The 21,772-nt window shown below is 38.8% G+C and overlaps 1 protein-coding gene across 1 annotated transcript in view; it reads right to left on the bottom strand.

The window, feature by feature from the left end:
* LOC128743270 (calcitonin gene-related peptide type 1 receptor-like) overlaps nucleotides 1-21,772 on the bottom strand; it is a 120,333-nt gene that overhangs the window by 51,060 nt on the left and 47,501 nt on the right. Inside the window, exons 3-4 of the mRNA XM_053839814.1 lie at nucleotides 9,268-9,433; nucleotides 9,064-9,154 (exon numbers count right to left, since the gene is read on the bottom strand). Coding sequence (XP_053695789.1) covers nucleotides 9,064-9,154; nucleotides 9,268-9,433 — 257 coding nt within the window. The remainder of the gene's footprint in view (nucleotides 1-9,063; nucleotides 9,155-9,267; nucleotides 9,434-21,772) is intronic.

Raw genomic sequence — 21,772 nt, 5'->3', positions numbered from 1 at the left:
ATTTCATTTACACATTAACTGTTTCCCAATTTTGTACCATACATTCCCCTTTCGTATTTCAATACACCATATCAATTTCTATTTCAGATTTTCTGCCATTTTCCTGTCTTTCACTTCTGTTATTATTTGATTTTTTCTAGTTTTATTTTATCATACAGTTTTTCGTTTTTATTTCGTTTTCTTCCGTATTTCTTTTTTATATTCATGTTTTATTTATTTCTTTTTCACATCACTGTTTTCACAAATCTCTTTTTCAAGTTTTTTATTTGTACTTTTCTTCGCTGTTTTGATCTTTTCCGTTTTCTTTTCTAGCGTTTTATAATTTGCCAGTTTTCCTCCTTTTTTTCATTTTTTTTTTTTAAATACGCGATCTCCATTGTCATTCTTACTGTTTGTTTTCTTTTCCTATTTGTTTACTCATTCACGTACGTGTAGGTCGTTTTCATATTTTATATTGCTTATTGCGGAGGAATCCGTTTACTCTTCAATTATCGTTTACTAGCTGATTGTGCGATCTTACTCGGAGCCAGCGATGCAAATGTCTGGAAGGTTAACATCGCTGCTCGGAGCCCCTTTGTCTCTCAGCTACTTGTACATCTGTTATTTCAACGAAAATTCTCACAATGCAAGAAACAAACCTTCTTTCTTCACTTGAATGTGTCTATCCTTTGTCAGCTCCCCTCTTCTGTTGACCCCAGCTACTCTTAAAAACCTTGTCTTATTTTCGGTAACCCATATAAATCGACACAAAGCCTTTTCGACGTTTAGAACCTCCCGCTTGTCAATGGCCACCCTATTCCCCATTTCAGAAATATCCTCTTATTGTCAACAACCGCTAGCGTTCCAAACGCAAAAGAAACGTACCTCTTTACCTATTTGAACCTTCCTCCCCACTTGTAAGTGATCGTCAACCCCACAGCGCTGCTAAATTTGATGAAAAACCATCCAAGTTTTTGAGTTATGGCAAAACATACATTCATATCACGTTCCTGGTCCCCCCTTTTAGTTCCTTCCCAGTCAGCTCCCTCATCTATCACGTAGCAAGTTATGCACCTTTTTGCTCTCTGAAAATCCATTTAACGGTAGCGAAATAAAGTTTTTTTTTCATATATCCGTCCTTCCCGAACCTCACCCCCGTAACTCCATCCCTTTTTTTTGCAGTCAATTGTACGACTGTAATCGGTCTAAATGCAAGAGAATTGCAAACCATTTTACCCTTTTGGACCACCCCCCCTTGTTAAGGACCACCCTGCATTTTGTCGATCATCTTTCTACTCATTTTTTATGTCAAGGACTTCGTTTGCCAAGTTTGATGAAGAACCGAAGAATCCGGGCGTTTTGGAATGGCGGAACATTGATTTATACTCACGTTCCTTGTACACCCTCCCCCTGTTAAGTCCCGCCCAGTCAACTCTATCTTCTGTCACGTAGACAATTATGTATATACGAGTTGAGCCCGAATCTTACGATCCGGAAAATATAAATGTCAGTCAAGAAAACTGCAAATACATTCCATTTACCAGTGTTTGCGAAGAAGTTTAACGTTTGTATTAATTCTTTGAGCTTTACAGCAAATTTATTTGCATCACGGCATGCGAAGATCTTACGATTATATTAATATAGCTCTAAGATGTTGTTCATAAAAGAGTCATAGCCTGAAACTGGAGCAAATAGCTTTTCTGCACGCATTGGGTTTTATTTAACTGAATAAAAACATTATCTCCACTGCACAGTGGTCCAAACAGCGAAATACGTGATCGTTTGATATAGCGCCAAAACGTGAAGTTTTTCGCATATAGTGTCTTTAGGAACATTTCTTGGTATAATAAACCCCTTCTTGTGAGAGAAATCTTTGGGTGATCAATTCCCTTAAAAGTGAGATACGAAATTTATTTTCTCGTGCATTCGAAATACAGGTTCGGTACTTTCGACAAAGTTGTAGTAAATATCAATGCAAATTACTTTGTCAAAGACACCATACTTGTATCTCTTAATGGAAATTATCTATGAAGCGTTATTCGAGGACAAACCTTTTAAAACAGTTTTGAAGCCCTCAATTATTCTGGTCAACTTTTACGTGTTCATAGTGTTCTTGAAAGTTGTTTATCTTGCTAAAATCAACGTTTTTGTAGAACATTATTATACGTGATTTTCTAAAGTTTCGGACATTTTGAGCTTTTTTGATGAAAAATAGTATTTCTTTGAGCTTAAATATTTCCCAAGGTGGCAAATGGTGGCAGATCAAACAACTCCTACTTAAAAGTACAACAAAAAACCTTTAAAAGTATCTGTTTGTATCCTCAAAAGTTATAGTTGTTTTAAAAATCCATCTCAGTCATGTTTATAGAACAATTAAAAAGTACTTCGGATGCAATAAACGTCATTTTGTTTACGTTGGCAATCTCTTTCTAACAAGTTGAGTTACCAGCAATTTTTTCGCCTTGTTTCGAGTCGAAAATTAATGTAGACTTAAAATTATTTGACGCAATTAATAAGAGAGAAGCTTCCAAATAACTAACTTAAGCCTATTTTGTTCAATACCTTGGATTGGTGTCTTTTCAAAAGATTACACTCATAATGCGCTGGTACCGAATGGCCGAAATCCAAATGGCCGAATTTTAACAACAGTCACAAAAGGCCGAGTCATGAAAGACCGAATTTTCTCGGAATGACTAAGTAAGCAGTACGTCATACATAGTTAATTATGTTAAATAAAGGTGTATGTGAGAAGACTCATCATCAAATGTTGTTTTGCGAAAATGCGGAAGGAGCGAGCAATGCAAAATTGAACAAAATAGACTTAAGTTAGTTATTTGGAAGCTTTTCTCTTATTAATTGCGTCAATTTTAAGTCTACATTCATTTTCGAACCAGAAATAGACGAAAAAGTTGTAGTTGTTGTAACTTGTAGCGATTGTCAACGTAAACAAAATGGCGTTTATTGCATCCGAAGCACAGTTTAATTGTTCTGTAAACATGACTGAGATGAATTTTTAAAACAACTATAACTTTTGAGGATACAAACAGATACCAATTGACAAGTACTATTTTTCACCAAAAAAGCTCAAAATCTCCGAAACATTAGAAAACAACATATAATAATGTTCTACAGAAACGTTGATTTTAGCAAGATAAACAACTTTCTAGAACATTATGAACACGTAAACATTGACCAGAATAAGTCAGGGTTTAAAAACTGTTTAAAAGGGTTTGTCCACGAATAACGCTTAATAGATAATTTCCATGAACAGATACAAGTATGGTGTCTTTGACAAAGTTGTTTGTATTAATATTTACTACAACTTTACCGAAAGTACCGCACCTGTATCTCGAATATACGAGAAAATAAATTTCGTATCTCACTTTTAAGGGAATTAATCACCCAAAGATTTCTCTCACAAGAAGGGGCTTGTTATACCAAGAAATGTTCTTAAAGACACTACATGCGAAAAACTTCACGTTTCGACGCAATATCACACGATCACGTATTTCGCTGTTTGAACCACTGTGCAATGTGTAACGATTTGAATCAGATGAATCAGATTTTAATCATTTTAGTATCAAACGAAAGGTCTTAACGCTCTGAATATAGCTGCTAAATTTGATAAGAAATGGTCTTACCGGTCAAAAGTTATTAGATAAAAATTTGATGAAATTATTTAAGAAAACGTTATTGATATGAATCAAATAGGATGTGCATCTTACAGCGGGGCCTAACCTCAAAAAAACGCGAGTGTAAAAACTACGTGATTTTTCAAGGGGTGTGCCTTTGGAGAAGTTTTTTGGGCGCCTATTTTAACATTATTAGGGTGACCGTGAATACACCGAATACGGCGACACAATTGTTTGTTTTTTAAGTGCATCCAAAAAATAAAGTGCCTTAACCGAAGTTGTAGAACATAGTAAAATAAGCAACTTTGCTGAATATAGAATGCTGTCTATCTCTTAGTGGTTGCGAAATATATTGATTTGTTCGAAAAAGCACTTAAGATGGAATTCTACTCCGTAAGGTCGTCGAATAATGGAATTTCGTGATTTTTATGGAAGTGTTGGTATTAAAGTTAAGTATTGGGGTAGTGTGTTGTTGTTAAATATGTATTTTGCATTTTTAGATGCAAGGATTTAGATGATTTTTAGTATCAAAGAACGTATTTGATTGATGATTTCGAAACATAAGGTCAATACCTAAATTGTTTCGTTCGTTTAATGGATCATTGCAACAGAACAACTTTAGAGCAGATGTGTAAAAACCCCAAGACTTTTACGACTGTTTCCCGCTTTAGAACAATGTTAGATATTCAAATGTTATAACTGATCGCTTGCGTGAAAAAGAGATGCAAGAGCACTTGGAAGCATTCAACAGCTTATTTACTCTACTTTACTTTACTTTTTCGGCGACAATCCGCTTATCGAATCAATGCCGAATTCAGGAGCCGTCTCCACATTACTCGGTCCTGGGCTGCCACTCTCCAGTCGCCCCTAACACCCGCTGTTCTAGCATCCTCGTCAACAGTGCTCATCCTACGGGTACGGGGTCTGCCTCGAAGTCGTCGGCCTCTGTCGAGTTCTCTGCTAAATATTGTTTTCGCTGGTCTCTCATCCGGCATCCTTGCTACGTGGTCAGCCCACTGTAGCCTGCCGTATTTTAGTCGCTTCACAATATCCGCATCTTTGTACACTTGGTATATTTCATGATTCATGCGCCTGCGCCACACTCCTTCGTCTAATATGCCGCCAAGAATTGATCGCAGGATCTTACGCTCGCAAACGCCAAGAGCTCGTCGGTCGCTCTCTTTCAACGTCCACGCTTCGTGTCCGTAAAGTACCACCGGGAGAATTAGCGTCTTATAGAGCGCGAGTTTTGTACGGAGTTGTAGGCTACGGGACTTCAGCTGGCTACGTAATCCGTAGAAGGCCCTGTTGGCAGCCGCTATCCGCCTTTCCGGCTCACATTGTTGTCATATGTCACTAACGTACCAAGGTAAACAAATTCGTCGACCACTTCAAAAGTATCTCCATCTATCACCACCGCAGTTCCAACACCCGAAGGGTTACCACGCTCTCTACCAACCACCATATATTTTGTTCTGGTAGAATTTATGATAAGCCCTATCCTCGCAGCTTCCTCCTTAAGAAGCGTGTACGCTTCTTCCACAGCTCTACGGTTAACACCGATGATATCGATGTCGTCCGCGAACCCTAGGAGCATATGAGATTTCGTGATGATGGTACCGCTTCTCTGCACGCCGGCCCTTCGAATTGCACCTTCCAATCCAATGTTGAACAGCAAGTTCGATAGTCCGTCACCTTGCTTCAAACCATCAAACGTCACAAACGAATCCGAAGTCTCACCCGCTATCCTGACGCTTGATTTTGAACCATCAAGGGTAGTACGTATCAGCCTAAGCAGTTTTGACTGAAGTTTTTGGAGCGTCTTAGTAGAATACGAAACCTAAAAATAAAAAATAAGAAAACTTATCCAATAGTAAATCCAATCCAATAGTAGAATTAAATTGGATAAGTTTTCTTATTTTTTATTTTTAGGCTAAGCAGTTTTGTTGGAAAACCATGTTCAAGCATAATCTGCCACAGCTCGTTTCGTTTAACTGAATCGTACGCCGCCTTGAAGTCTATAAACAGATGATGAGTCGACAAGTTGAATTCCCGGAATTTATCGAGGATCTGTCGCAAGGTGAACATTTGGTCCGTCGTGGAGCGTCCATCTCGAAGACCGCACTGGTATTTGCCAACAAAGGTTTCCTGTAACGGCCTCAGTCTGAGAAACAGGATGCGGGAGAGAATTTTGTATGCAGAATTGAGGAGAGTAATACCTCGATAATTGCTGCATTCGAGTCGATGGCCTTTTTTGTAAAAGGGCTGGGCGGGCTGGTAAATGGCTGGGTAATGCGTAACATCGGTACCTCGCGTACCTGCAGTTATAAAATAGACCCCGCAGTGGTCATTAGCCTCTTATCCAGCAACTCCTCTCCCTACCTCCTCGTGGTACCAGCCGGAACACGAGCAACCTTGGTGGAGATCGGGTAACCAACCCCGATAGAAGCTAATGTCGTATACCGACAGGGAAGGAGGCACTCATGCATCTGCTGAGTGTGTTGGCAAAAGGAACAGCCTTGCCAGCCATGAGCGTCTGACTCCAGGTTAGGGGCGGCTCGCGACGGCGATTGCACTGCACAATCGTCGTTTCCATACCAGGTATGCGGCTGTATCCCAGGTTAGGGGCGGCATACAACAGCGACTGATCCGGAGCGGACGGCTGACTTATGAAACGCTGTGTCTCGCCAGCTATACTCAAGACAGCAGCCCTGTCCGCGAGACTAGGCTCGCAACCCCAGTAAGGTAGTATGCTTAAACAACTTTCGCTAGGAGAAATCCAGGAAAGGAACTACAACCGGATAATCGGCATGGACCCAGGCAAAAGCATTTAACAGCACTCTGTTGATATTACACCAGTCAGCAAAACTACTAAGATGCGATTGTAAAAATCGGGAATTCGATGTATTCTCAATTACGGAGAAGAACTTTAAATCGTTGGCATATGATAATGCTATTAAGAGTAGGATTGAAACCATTGAATATCATTGAGATACAGTAGAAAAATATATGGGCCTAGATGGCTGCCTTGTGGTACACCAGATGTGACCGAAAAGTGCAAAGAGATAGTATTTCCTATTTTGACCGACACAGTTCTTCCGGTAAGGTATGATTTAAACCGTTTCAAAAGATTGTGGCCGATAAATCGGTATATATTGCGTCGACCTGAAGATGGTTTTGCATTGAGCGAGCGATGAAAGATGTGTACGAAACCAGTTACTAGTAAAATTGTTGGTAAGGAATTCCAGAACAATGAGCTCGAGATTCTTTGAAACAGCGCAAAGTGAAGCTATACCACGATAGTTGGAAACGTTTGTTTTTAGCTTGCATTTCGTTTTTTCGTTTCCTATACCAATTTCCCTTAATCAATTAAGTTATTCCTCATTTTTCTGCCTGAATAATGTACTTTGATTACGCAGTTTCTTTCTCGCTTTTTAAATTTTCTAGTTTATATTTCTTGTCTCTAAAGTATTTGGAGTGCCTTAGTGGAAAACGAAGCCTGAAATTAAAGATGAAAATACCTTTTTTCATGATCACGATACGTATTTCGTAATACGTTTCTGTAGTGAATAAAATTAATAGTGAAATTTTATCGTGAAAAAAATGTTATTTTCTTTAATTTCAGATTTCTTGTCACGTCCATTCCATTCCAAGCTTGTCCATTTTCGTTTAGTCATTTGTTTGCTCAATTTTTCTTTTCCACCCTCTGGGCAAATTTCTATCTCTTACGTTGCTTATCCCCTTTTATCTTGCTTCAGCTTCTTATTAGAACTTCTTAAGCTCTTTATTCAGTTTACTGCATTTCCACTGCACTTCTTCTATGTCAACGTGCTTTTTTCTGCTGTGTTATGGTTTCCTGTTGATATATCTCATTTGAATTTACCCTGCCCAATTTCCACTTTGGGTACCAAACAATTTCCTGTCAACGAATATCCTTTCATCCTCCTAACTATCCTTAAATACCGAAAGTGTGATACAGTTCGATGACTTCGACGATTTTATCGTTAACCTAAGTAAACTATCAGTATACTTAACTCGCTTTTCGAATTCGAAGTTTACACGTTTTTACGTGGTTTGGATTTACCATAACAAAATTGAAAGTGGAATTATCATTATCAAGAAATGATCAAAACTTCTCTTACGGTCAATGACACGCCGTTCAACGGTACTGGCTAACAAATTATTGATAACCCTTCGCCACCAAATAGTGAAAGTTCATCATTCCCGGAATAATAAATACAACTTATCGATTCCACCCACCATCAGCAATGATCGCAACGTACCGAGCGGAAGCTAGACTTATACAAATTGCTTGTCCTCATCAGCAAAAACTTCAATCGCCCCCGCACGGACAAACGAATGTACTTCCTAATATAACACTCAAATTGACCGCGAAGGCAATAACCTGACTGGTGACAACCCGTTGTTGGCTGGAAATTTCCTGCATTCAGCTATTAATGTGAGAAAATTATCACTCCAATCAAGGGAGGGTCAGAGGGAATCGGTTGAATAACCCGCTGGGTACTCCACGTGGGCACTGCCATTAAATTCGTTGTTGTACATATGCTCTAGCCGAATAAACATAAATAACATAAATGAAAATTTCTCCGTTGTTTGCTCGGCCGTGAAAACATCCCACAACTGTATGTGTGTTATCCGCTTGAATTTGAACAAATTCGTTCGAAAAATGAAACCCCTGACAGCAATTATAATTTATTGCTTCATTTACCAACTATTTTTCGTTCTCCGAACAAACATAAATAGTGCTTTTCCACAGTCACCGTCTGACTGGCGATGAAAACGAGATTTGTGAAATGGTTTTCCTGCTGTTTCTATATGCTAAACACGCATCCGCTTCCGCTTCTGACGAGTCGATTACAATCTCACAGGGTGATGAAAAATAAGCTGTCAGCAATGTGTTTTACTTTTCCATAATTAATTAGCTTGATGTCAAATAGTATCTATTTTAAAAAGATCTTTTTTCACTTTGCCCAACTTCATCTTTGAGAAAACACCCTGTAACAATCTGTCAATCTGGTATCTTAAATGCATTACCCGTAGCAGCAGTGTAGTACTGCATAGCTCATCTCCGATCCATCTTAATCTGAGCACTCGAAGGAAACACCGGAAGTAATCTTATTTAATTTCAGCTTAGCTGTAAGGAATAATCCAACACGCGGGCGTCTCCTTCTGATGTTCAACCAGCGGAAGCTTATGGTATTCTGTATCTAACTCCATCACCCTTAGGTATATCGAAACCAATGAATTTTGAAACTTTGACAATATGAAAAGTATTTTTAACCGCAACCAACAATATGCAATGAAACTTATCACGACAACAATTCCAGCTGCCGGCTATTGAAAAACTACACGACTGACCGGACCGTCGTCGGCCGCCGACCGGAACCCCGTCTCCATTAATTAAAACCACGGTGTTTCACGGTGTGCTTACCTGCATGTCATCAACGTCGATGCAGTTGGTATAATTGGACCATTCCCGGCCCGACTCGGGATGTACGAACCAGGATCCATTGGTATGACATCTGCAAAAATGGTAAAAATTAGCATTCGCTCCCAGCTGAACAACTGAACTGAACTCAACAGCAATAGTATAAAAAAACCAGTTAGCAAGCAGCCAGAGGTACTCGTTACTTACACGCGATATGCTAATCGGTTCGCATCGAAGCCCAGCACAAAATTGGGACAATGGCTTTCTGCGACCGTTCCGGCTGGCTGGGGGTTCCAGCATGTCCACCCATCGAAACGGCGCGGACACAGCAGTTGCAACGGTTCCTGGTTGCGGTTGGTACTCGTACGAGCGGCTGCAGTAAAATAGAAAAAAATACAACCAACACTTAAAATGTTATTCCGTTTGTTCAGGTCGTGTCATGGCTTTGGAAGGATAATTCAATATAGGACTGCATGGGACGTGTAAGGAAGGATATGCCACTGCTAAAACAATTTTCCGTACCACGACAAACAAAAGGTAAGGAGTTTAATTTCCTGTGAAATGCTCGTTCGGAAGCATTTTTCAATCGACCTCTTTCTAGAAGCAACAGCTGATAACCGTTATGCTGTCCTGCTATTTACCAACGACAACTATCACCGGATATTTCTTTTTGTCAATTACCTTCCCTGCATTCGGACGAGAAAGTTTTTCACTTTCCTGCTCCCTTCAAACCCAATGCATTTCGACTATCCAAGCAGAAAAACGAATTTCCGGCAAGCAATTCACCCGCCGATTACTGTCGGTAGCACAAACGTTAATTGGAAACTTCACCCAACGAAACCTGGCAGATTGTCCGTTCAAGATTATGTTTCAAATTTTCCACGTACTGCGAACAACGTGAAGTTTAAACCACTATATGTAAGCTACCTTCCCTTGAGTCAGATTCGGAAAAGTTTTCCGCTATTGCGTTCGCCTTTTAAACTGAAAACATGTGTGCACTATATTGTGGTAAAGCTTTCGTCGAATGGAACTTTTGCCAACCGTCCGTTGTCCTTGGCATCGCACAGCGAGCAAAGTACCTACATCCATATTTGATTGCAGTGTAACGCAATCGATTGGCACCTCCCAGGGCGAGGAACTTTACTGACCGACCACATCTAAAATGGGATAAAATTGACCTATTCGCAGTTAGATTGTGTCTTTAAGTCCGTCCCTCCAAGGGGATAGTTTCTGTTATATTGTTCAATATGTTCGGAAAAGTGTATCATTCGCAAAACTTTAGGTACTAACAACTTTCAATTATTATTCTGGGTAATTATCTTTGAAGATAAAACTAGCTTATAGTTTCAAAACTATAGTTTTTGGAATTTTTGGCAGTAGAATCGGGCAGTAAAATTGCCATCGTAAACTTATTATCGCATTATTTTCTATTGCCGATCTCGTACTGTTCTCGGTCCTGGGCTACTCGTCGCCAATTCGTTCGGCTTCAACCTGCCCGAACAATCTGGCACGTTGAGCCCCTCTATTCCTATTGCCGATGGGGTTCTTGAAGAGATTGAACTTTACTGCACAGTCATCCGGCATCCTGGCGACGTGGCTGGCCCATCGTAGTCTTCCAACTTTCGCCAGGTGTATGATGAGAATCTCTTCAAACAGTGTCTGCAGTTCGTAGTTCATACACCTGCGCCACTCTCCGCTTTCTTCCGCTATGTCTTCCGTAAGTAAAGTTACGGTCTCAATTCCGTAGAGAACTACCGTTCTGAGTAGCGTTTTGTACATCGTCAACTCTGTACGGTGTATCGAAACGTCTTGCGGAAGGAAAAATAGGCTCCTCGACTTCCAGCTGGAATGCATTGTTGGGTCTCTTTACTCATCGCAAGCAACAAGGTGAGTTTTATTGTACTCTTACGGTGGTCTTAAGGAACCAATTTTGGTCTTAAATGCCATCATAAGAGTGAAGTAGAACCTAAATTGTTACTTGGGATGTTACTGTTGGTAGTAATCACAAGGAAAAAATCTAATTCCGAGACCATGAATAAAGAGTATCATGATTATAATTCATGGTGAATTTTCATAAAACATAAGCTATTGAGCTATAAGCATTGACGCTCACCATCCGCCCGTAATGGTTAGTTTTCACCGGAATTTCCAACAGATATTTATCGACGAATTTGATCCTTCTGAATTTGACTTTCGACGTGGTGATTATGATGCTATGAACGCCGATTTAGCCACAATTAATTGGACGTCGATTTGCAATTGTAATGATTTAAATGAAGCTGTTGATAAATTCACCATGAAAATTCATGACGCCATTGCTCAACATATTCTTCTAGTTCGTCCACTTCGTAAGCCCATCCAGGGAAATATTGAACTCTCCCGCCTGAATCGCAGGCGAAAGTCTGCTCTTCGTGCTTATAATAAAAACAGGAACGCTTTTAATCGTGCACGTTTCACATCAGCCAGTCGAAGATGCAAAATTCTAAACAAGCGGCTCTATTTAAGTTATGTACAGAATACAGATCGTAATCTTCGGTCCGAAGAGTTTTTGGAAGTTTGTAAATTCGAAACGTAAGGAAGATGGATTTACCTTCGAGTGTGTTCCTGAAAAACGAAGAAGCGTCAACCGTAAACCATAAATGCGATTTGTTTGCTGAACATTTCTCGAGTGTTTTCATGAGCGACGATGAGTATGCTTTATCTGAAAATATTGCAGCAGCTCTACGTTTTGTTCCATGTAATGAGATTGCAACTTGGACATTTACAATTACTGAAGCTGAAGTTGCTGATACCGTTGGGAAAATGAAACAGTGTTATTGCCCTGGGCCGGGTGGTATTCGTGCTGTACTGTTAAAGATATGCTGTGCGACTTTGAAATCACCAATGGCTTCCTTATTTAATTTATCCATGCACTGCCATCAATTTCCGCGGAGTTGGAAGTCGTCCTACATGTTCCCTGTATTTAAAAAAGGTGACAAACGGAATGTCGAGCACTACCGTGGAATTACTTCTCTATGCGCTTGCTCGAAAGTCCTAGAGGCAATCGTTTACAACCATCTCTGGTTTCATGTTAAGAATTACATTTCTACATCGCAACATGGATTCTTTCCTGGAAGATCAGTTTCTACTATTTACACTGATTTAAAGGCCGCATTCGATCGCGTCGATCACAGAATTTTGCTAGCTAAGCTTGATAAGCTGAGTATCACAGCAGACTTGAACTGCGTGGCTTAGTTCTTATTTACGAGACCGTAGAATGGCTGTAAAATTGGGAGCATCTCTATCATGCTGATTTTGAAACAATTCTGGTGTACCTCAAGGTAGCACTCTAGGACCTCTATTGTTCTCTTTGTTCATTAACGACGTATTCCGGCTATTACCGCCTGGCACAAGATTACTCTATGCAGATGATGCCAAAATTTACTCGGTGATTCGTAATGCTGATGATTGTATGAGGCTTCAAGGACTGATAAATCTGTTTGTTGAATGGTGCAAATGCAATTGTATGGCTGAGTATTCCAAAATGTACCATCATTAGTTTCTCCCGAAAGAAGCACACGTTGGTATATAATTACTGCATTGATGATCAAACACTGCAACGAAGCAATAGGGTTACTGATCTCGGAGTAGTATTAGACGAGCAACTAACGTTTAGACAACATTACAACATGATCATCAACAAAGCTGATCATCGACAACTGGGAATGATATTGAAGATTGGTAAAGAGTTTCATGAGCCCGGCACTTTACGCTCTTTGTACTGCTCGCCGGTACGCTCAATTCTAGAAACCAGCTGCGCAGTCTGGGATCCCCAATTTGACAGTTGGTCTCTTCGTATCGAAAAGATACAGAAACGTTTCGTTCGAAGAATATGCCATATGCTACCATGGAGGAATCCTGTTAACTTGCCATCGTATGAGAACCTGTGTTTGTTAATTGGCATAACTTCGCTTAAGGAACGGCGGAAAGATATCGTCGCTAATACGGCACAAAAGATTTTGATGGGAACATACGACAGCCCCGCCATACTATCTTCGCTCCTGCTGCACTGTCCACTACATCCTCAACGACATCAACAATTGCTACGTGTAGGAACTCACCGCACTAACTACGGCTTACATGAACCAGTTCGACACTTGGCAAATGAATATAACCGTCGTAGACAAACCTTTGATTTTTAACTTATGGACCAATGTTTTTAATTATGTTTAATTTATGGTGATTGTTATGTATTTTTAGCCGCTAAGATGATTTAAGATAAACTTACAAAAAGATGCTGGGTTTTTATGCCATTTTGAGAATGCGTTTATTGTGCCACTCAAGATGGCTTTTCCCAGCCATAGAGTAAGGAGGGGTAAAAGTGCGATGCGGGTAAAAGTGCGATTCAATGATTTATCGGTGCAGATTCCGAGTAAATTTTCTACATTGGCATGGATGGGTGACTATTTTGACAGCTCGAATCTAACGTAAACTTTGGTTGCTTACAAAGCATAGTTGCTGAGCTTGGTGCAAATGTTGTTTTAGGGCGGTTTTGATGTAATTTTTCGTTATACGGCAAATACGATATCAAAAGGAGGATATTACTTGCTGAAAATTTGTAGCAGCGTTTTACATCACTCACATATCTGTTTTGAAAATACGGCGAAAATAATTTTCAAAATATATTTTTGACTGAAATATATTTCGCTTTTCAGTAATTTAATCGCCTAGCGGGGTAAAAGTTCGATTCACGGACGGGGCAAAAGTGCGATTCATGGACGAGGCAAAAACTAATAGCTAATTATATACAGCTTTAGGCACTATATTACAGATACTAGAAATGGAAGATCTGCAGAAAACTGTGTGCTCTACAGATGTGGGCCGAAGAAAAACAATGTGTTTCCGCTGATGAAACAAAAAACAAACGTTTGGAAAAGTTTCGATCTAACGGAGGCTGCAAAACACCAGCGCAAAATAGAAAAGGTGCAAATTGAAAATATTCTTTACCGAAACATAACGCAGATTGAAGATAATATGGTTTTGTTAGCTACTACTGGGCTAATTTCATGGATTCTAACTTCGAACTTTTGCCCCGCGGTATTCGCACTTGGGCCCCGCTAGTGGGGTAAAAGTTCGAATCTGCACTTGATCAGAAGAAAGAAGAATTTATTTTGCATAACACTATTACCGGAGATGATTTATAGTTGAATGTGAAGACATTGAGTTACTTCATCACTATAAAATATATTATGTTGTCGTCCTTCTTTATATCTCACGAAAATTGATGACAACTTCAAACATCGCACTTTCGCCCCGCCCTACTCTATATTTCATATATTTCATTAAGAACTTGAGTCGGATGGAATTATAAAAATAAACAAATAAAGCTAGAAACCTGAAATCATGAGTCATTTTGCTGATTTTTAAGATTAAATTTCTATCCGTGCAGAAGTCCCAAATAGGGTATGTTGCTGTTTCGTCGTAATTGCCTATTGCCGTCCTATCCAACACAAATTATTAACAATATCAGCGATTTTTGCGACACACAGTGCAACATTAGTTATTCCCTAATACAGTAATCCCCCTAATAAGGACGCTAATAGGGACCGCGTTAATGGAAACCGTGTTAATGGAGTCTACGTAGCATATGGGAATTGACTTAATTGGTTCCAACATGGAATAACTCGTGAACTTGACCGTATAGAACGTTGGTGTCTTCGACAAAGTTGTTCAGCAGATCGAAGGCATTTCGTTGGGTTGTAGTATTTCGAAATTGCCTCACTACGTGGTGCTAGCGTATGTTTAATATTTTTGTATAGGCTGCATCTTGCGCTGCGGACTATCTAGAAAGTTGCGGTCTTCGGGAAGGTTACTCAAATGACTGTCACCTTCAAGATGGTATGGAAAATAATGCAGAATTGACTGAACGGACGGCGCTAGTGTATTTGTGATTTTTTCGTGTTTGCCATAACTCATGGTTTTGGTAATGTACAAGAAGTTGCTTTCTTCGGTAAGGTTGTTTAAGTGACAGTGGTTACTAATTAGAAGATTAGCGAATATTTTGCTCGTTATTTAACACAATGCTGTTCGCTTACAAAAATTCTGTGCAAAATGCAACGTTGGCAGTCGATGAAATTCTTTAGAATTTTTTCACTCCTCTCATTTAACTTGCAACGGACTTGAAAATATACCGCAACACGAGAAAGCTGAATTACTAAAAGTAACATTACGTATGCCGTTGACTTCACATTATTAATGCTGTGTGACATAAATGCCTATTAAATTGTTGCAAGTTTCGATTAAAAAAAATAGTGATAAAAATATGATTGTTCATGAATCATTAAGAATGCATTTTTTTGCAGATAGTAAATGTTGCTAGAGAATAAAATTGAGCGTCGAGGGTTCAGCCTCGCAAGACACAGCCTGTATAAGAATACTACATATACGCGCCGCGACGCGAGTGAGTTTTGCGCTATTTTCGATACCACCTTGAAGGTGTCAGTCATTTGAGTAACCTTCCTGAAGACCGCAACCTTCTAGATAGTCAGCAGCGCTAGATACAGCCTGTCTAAGCATATCACATGTACGATAGCGCCACGTAGTGTCGCGGTTCTGCGCTATTTTCCATGTCATTTTGAAGGTGGTAGTCATTTGAATAACCTTCCCGAAGACCGCAACTTTCTTTCCGCAATACAATAATCCAGTGAAAACCCGTTGATGTACTGAATAACTCTGTCGAAGACACCAACCTTCTATACGTCAGGATCACGAGTTATTCCATGTTGGAACCAATTAAGACAAGTCCCATATGCTACGTAGACTCCAATAAGGACATTCCCGTGTTAATCGAATCACTCGAACCCGTCCTTATTGGAAACGTTCTTATTCGAAAGCGCGTTATTCGGGGGACTGGTTTAGTTTGTTGCCTCTTATACGCGATCAATCAAAGTGAGCTGAGATCTATTTAAATGCTTTTTTTCATTAAAGAATTCCTAGCAGCCAAATTTCCAATTTTTTTTTCGTGCGACGAAGAAGAAAATGTCGACTAATCGTTTCAATTTCCGTCATTCATAAAAGGAAAATGACTCATGCAAGGCATTGTCGTTATTCTACAGCCAGAAAAACTTGCCTGACCTGCAGAAATTTTGCAGAATAACATTTGTCATGCCGTCCTACCAGAGGTTGGAAAACTCGCAAAATGAATATATACGCCGAGCATCGGCAAACGGTTTTTATCATGATAAAACAGCTACGCGAGTGGTTCAATTCGCCTATAACAATGAGCATCATACACTCACGCTTCATAGCATCGCTGAATATACGAATATCGTGAGCAACGCAAAAGTGCAAATTACTGCTTTCTGGTGCTTGTAAAGCCACTAAAACTACTTTAAACTATTCCCTTTTCGTGGTAATATTATTTTGAATACTTTCTGGCGTCCCCGGGCATTCTATATCCGATAAATCGAACACACTCAATGTTCAATATTCAATTTTTGAACGAATTCTGATGTTCACATTGAGGTTCTGTTCGTGATAAAATTCAAAGCTGATGCGTGCATTATCGCCGAGGCAGGCGAATAGTGTGTGTTCATGAGGGATGTTCATCGATTCAAACGATCACTTTTTCGCGAATTCTCCAACCACTGCGTCCTACACAAATACATGTGCGTTAGCTTCGTAAACATTGTTGTGATTTTTAGTTCGAACTAGAGATGCCAATACCGGGAGGTATTTTGAAAACCGGTTTTTCGGTATTGATAAATGCAATACCGGTAAAACCGGTAAAAGTAAACTCTTGAAAACTATATTTAAAAATCATCTGATTTGAAGAAGATCCTTCCATAATCAACGATTCTCAACTTCTGTCGCGTAGTTAATTGACTAGTTCATTAAAAAATAATATCTAACAATGCGAAGAGAATTTACCATGTCATCTTTTAAACGAGAACAAATTTCAATGAAAAACTTCCGGAGGCAGAGAATCTTCATTTGGTCTCCACAGAGAAAGAAAGAATAATTCCTAGTGATAAATTAGAAATGTAGCGTAGGAAAACCCTTGTTCAAGAGCTTTTAATAAGCTGCTTAGATACTGACATTTATGATAAATTATAACTGAAGGTTCAGTTGATTTTGGTTCCTCTGCCTGCTCGGTTTCTGAGTTTATTCCATTGACTTTTAAAATAATAAAACCTTGCAGAATTTTATTAATTATTAATTATTAAAACATCCTTGATGCCTTGAAGAATATTACAAAGTCATTGCACATAGTGCGGCTAATTATAAAACGAATAAATTTAATTATACGAACTCTCTCTGAAATTCTATCAATACAGTAACTCGAACAGCAGTTGTGCGATACTTGAAAGGTGTTCCGAGAGTAGTTTTAGAGTGCGTAGTTCGTAGAGTTTGTAATTTTTACGGTACAGTAATTCGACAGCAGCCAAGGCTGGTTTTAGCACTGCGACAATTTCTTAATTCTTCATGAATTCCTCATCGCTTAAATAAAGCGTATCCTTGTTTCTCAGCAACGAAAACAGTTCTCTTCAACGACCGCCTCGACAGCAGTAACAGAGCAGCTCAACATGCAAGATGGCATGATCAGATCGATAATGATTTGCGACTTCTGAGACGACTGAGAAATTGGCGACGAGTAGCCCATGGAATGGAACAAGTTGAATGGAGACGACTGCTTAAAAAGCATGAGGCACTCCGGCTCTATGCTGACAGCGGTGAGGTATTTCAGGGTTTTCCCTTTGGAAGAACTACATAATTGAATTATTATTTGTAGAACCTTCAATCATGAATTTAAGTTTCCCATTGCTTTAAACGTTTTACCAGCGATTCAGGCTTCTTGAGTTGTTATTTGATCATGCAAAATATTACGTACGAAATATTAATATTACGATATTACGTACACCCGCGCATCGTTTAGCGTACATACTATCGAAACGTACATAATATCGAATCAAAATTTTTAATGTAAAGAATTGTTTTTATTATGCTAAATATTGTCTAAAATTTCCAAATTTTAATATATTATAATATAAATAATTATCTGGGGAGCGTGTAGGACGCTATATCTCTACATATTTGCGTTGGTAAGAGGAAATGCTTATCAACTTAGGGATCAATTGCTTCAAGAAGCCCAAGGCTATGCTTTATGGGACAGACATGTTTTTATTTAGCAACTTGTGCTTGTAAATGAAAGCATAACTGGCTAATCTTCGAAATTTTGAAAAAACATGCATTTGTGTTTAACTTTACAACAAAATTAATATGGATAGTTTAATTTCTAGCGCAACGTGATTTTTCCTCCGAAGAAAGTAAAATAGATCTTGTATTTTTTTTTTTTTTTTCCTTTATTTCGGGTACATTTTCCACTGCGACCAGTTATTTGATCTATTGTGGCAGGCCCCAGTTTATTGTACGCCACATCAGGGTGTCGTATCACTATTAGTATGAGTGATTTCCACTTGCTGATCGACGGCATTGTCCCAATAAGGTATTATACAACGAATAAAGTTTATTGCCTTATTGGGAGAATTCATCCATACATCCGAGGGTTGTATTAAAGTCATGTCAAAGAAAGTTTTTCTTTTATGAAGTAGTGCCACGCAATAACATAGTAGATGTTCCGCATTTTCACTTTCTAGGTTACAGAAGCGACACGTGTCATCTTCTAATTTTCCCAGTTGTTTTAAGTGATATTTACTTGCGCAGTGGCCTGTTACGAGGCCACAGTAAGTACGTAAGTCCTTTTTAGACAGGCTAAGAAGTTTCTGGGTTATTGTTTTATTAGGAGATATAAATTTCTTTGATGTCAGATTTTTTTTCCAGACATCGTCAATCATTGATTTTTCCCAGTTTTTTAATTCCATTTTAATAGTACATTCTGAGACCCCACAGAATGGTTCTGGTCCAATGAAAGATTTAATCGATCCAGCTTTTGCCAACTGATCCGCTTTTTCATTGCCTTCAATTCCGCAGTGCCCAGGGACCCAAAAAAGATTTATTGTGCTTTTTCTAGCCACCTGCTGCAGCAATTGAATACATTCCCAAACCAGTTTAGACGAACACGAAACTGACTTCAGTGCTTTTAAAGCAGCCTGGCTGTCAGAAAATATACATATATTTGCATTTCTATAATTTCGTCGCAGACAAACTATAGCACATTCAATAATTGCCTGTATTTCTGCTTGAAAAACAGTCGGCCATTGGCCCATGGATATTGATATGTCGACTCCGGGGCCCGTTACGCCAGTTCCAACTTTGTTGTTTAGTTTAGAACCGTCAGTGTAGAAGATTATCGATCCTGGTTGAATATTGGGCCCACCTGATTCCCACTCCGTGCGACTTGTTTCTGTTACATGGAATAGTCGTTCAAAGTTATATTGTCTATCCATCCAGTCCTCATGCGTTAATATGGGATTAATTTTAAAATCCTTTAAGATACTGAGATGGCCCCTAAGGTCTCCATCAAAGAGCTTTTTTGTTCTCCTCAACCTTAGTGCATTTTTCTCAGCTTCTAGTTGAACAAATAAGTGCAGTGGAAGCAAACTTAAAATAGAGTCTAACGCTTTTGATGGCGTACTGCTAGTTGCTCCGGTTATGGAGATTGTAGCTAATCTTTGCAACTTCTCTAGTTTCTTTTGAGCATTTTTAATCTTTGTTTTCGGCCACCAAACTAAGGCCGCATATGTTATCCTGGGTCTTACTATTGCTGTGTAGATCCAATGAATCATTTTAGGTTTCAGTCCCCATTTATTTCCGAAAGTTTTTCTACTTATCCATAAGGCATTCATAGCCTTATTTAACACTTGATCCAAGTGTAAATTCCAGTTCAATTTGCTATCAAGAATCACTCCTAGATATTTTACTTTGGGAGAAATATTTAGTTTTGTTCCTTCTAAGTACAAGTCAGGTATTTTAGTTTTCCTTCTTCGCGTGAAAGAAATAACAGTAGTTTTTTGAGGGTTTATTGAAAGATCCTCATCTCTGCACCACGATATTGTAGAATCCAGAGCATGCTGCAATCTATCTTTAATAACTTGTTCATATTTCCCACGAACTATAATTGCAATGTCATCAGCGAAACCAATTATTTCAAATCCTGACGCTTCAAGATGTGATAGTAGTTCGTCAACAACAAGTGACCACAACAAAGGTGAAAGAACTCCTCCTTGTGGGCAACCCTTTACAGTCTTTACCATTTTTTTTTTTTTTTTTTTTTTTTTTTTTTTTTTTTTTAATACCCTCCCATGCCAGTTGACATTCCATGGCTACTAGTTATTTCTCTTTTTTGTAACATTTGACAAATCCAATCTACAATAGCTTTATCGAAATTACGTTTTATCATAGCATTTTTCATTGAAGTGTGAGATGCATTATCAAATGCTCCTTCAATATCTAAGAATACAGCCAATAAAATCTCCCTGGCTTCAAACGTCTTTTCTATTTTTGTTACGAGTGCATGAAGTGCTGTAATTGTTGATTTACCATGTTGGTATGCAAATTGATTTTTATTTAAAGGAAAATGTTTCAAGTAATTTGACTTAATATAATCATCAATTAGTTTCTCCATCAGTTTTAACATTATTGACGAGAGACTGATTGGTCTAAATGACTTTGGATCTTTTTTATCTTTTTTGTTCGCTTTTGGAATAAAAATAACTCGAATTTGTCGCCAATTTGTGGGAATATAATTTAACCGCAAGCTGGCTCTAAACATTTCAGTTATACAAGGAGTAAGACTTCCATTACTTTTTTGAATCATTACTGGCCGGATTTCATCCTTTCCTGGAGTTTTGAATGGTTCAAACGAGTCTATAGCCCATTCAACCTTTGCTTGAGTGAAGATACGACTTGCTAGATCTTGCGAGTCCCTGGTCGTATTTTGCCCAGTTGTACTTGCAATATCATTTTGTTCATTGGAAGCTGCTATCCTTGTCTTTTCTGATTCAGTACATGAATCCAATGAAGTAGTTTCTCCGCTCAAGGTTGGTAAAGCTCCCGGAAAGTGTACTTGCATTAATAAATTCAAAGTTTCGGTAGCATTGGAAGTAAAACATCCGTTGTCTTTCTTCAAAGTACCCAATCCATTCGTATGATCTGTTGACATAACTTTTTGTAATCTAGAAACCACTGGAGTACTTTCAATATTTTCACATACGTGCCTCCAATTTTTTCGTTTGGATTTTCTTATTTCGTTGCTATACAGAGTGAGTGCTTTCCTGTATTCATCCCACTGTGAAGTACGTTTTGCTCGATTGAACATTTTTCTAGCTTGTTTCCTTAGATTTTCCAATCTTATATTCCACCATGGAACGTCCCTGTTCGTCGATCGTACCTTAACTGGACAACTGCTGTTATATGCTCTGATTATTCTGTTAGTTACTTGAATAGATGTGTTTTCAAGCTCCCTACACGTATTAATATTCTTAACTAAGAAATTTCCCCCCTCTATTAACTTGCAATAATACGAATCCCAGTCTGTTTTTCTGGGATCTCTAAAAGTTTCTTTGATGATGTCGTTCACTTTGTATTCAAAGAGGATATGTTTGTGATCGGATAGGGATATTTCCGTAGAAACATGCCAGTTCTGTATGTTTTTCGACAGAGTGTTACTGCAAAGTGTTAGATCAAGAACCTCCTGTCTGATGGAATTCATAAAAGTGTAATCAGTACCGTTATTGCAGATATCTATATTATTATAATTTAAATATTCTAACAG

Source organism: Sabethes cyaneus, chromosome 3, assembly GCF_943734655.1.
Source record: "Sabethes cyaneus chromosome 3, idSabCyanKW18_F2, whole genome shotgun sequence".
Classification (NCBI taxonomy): domain Eukaryota; kingdom Metazoa; phylum Arthropoda; class Insecta; order Diptera; family Culicidae; genus Sabethes; species Sabethes cyaneus.
The sequence above is the reverse complement of the archived record's forward strand: the minus strand, read 5'-3'. Positions and strand labels throughout refer to the sequence as shown.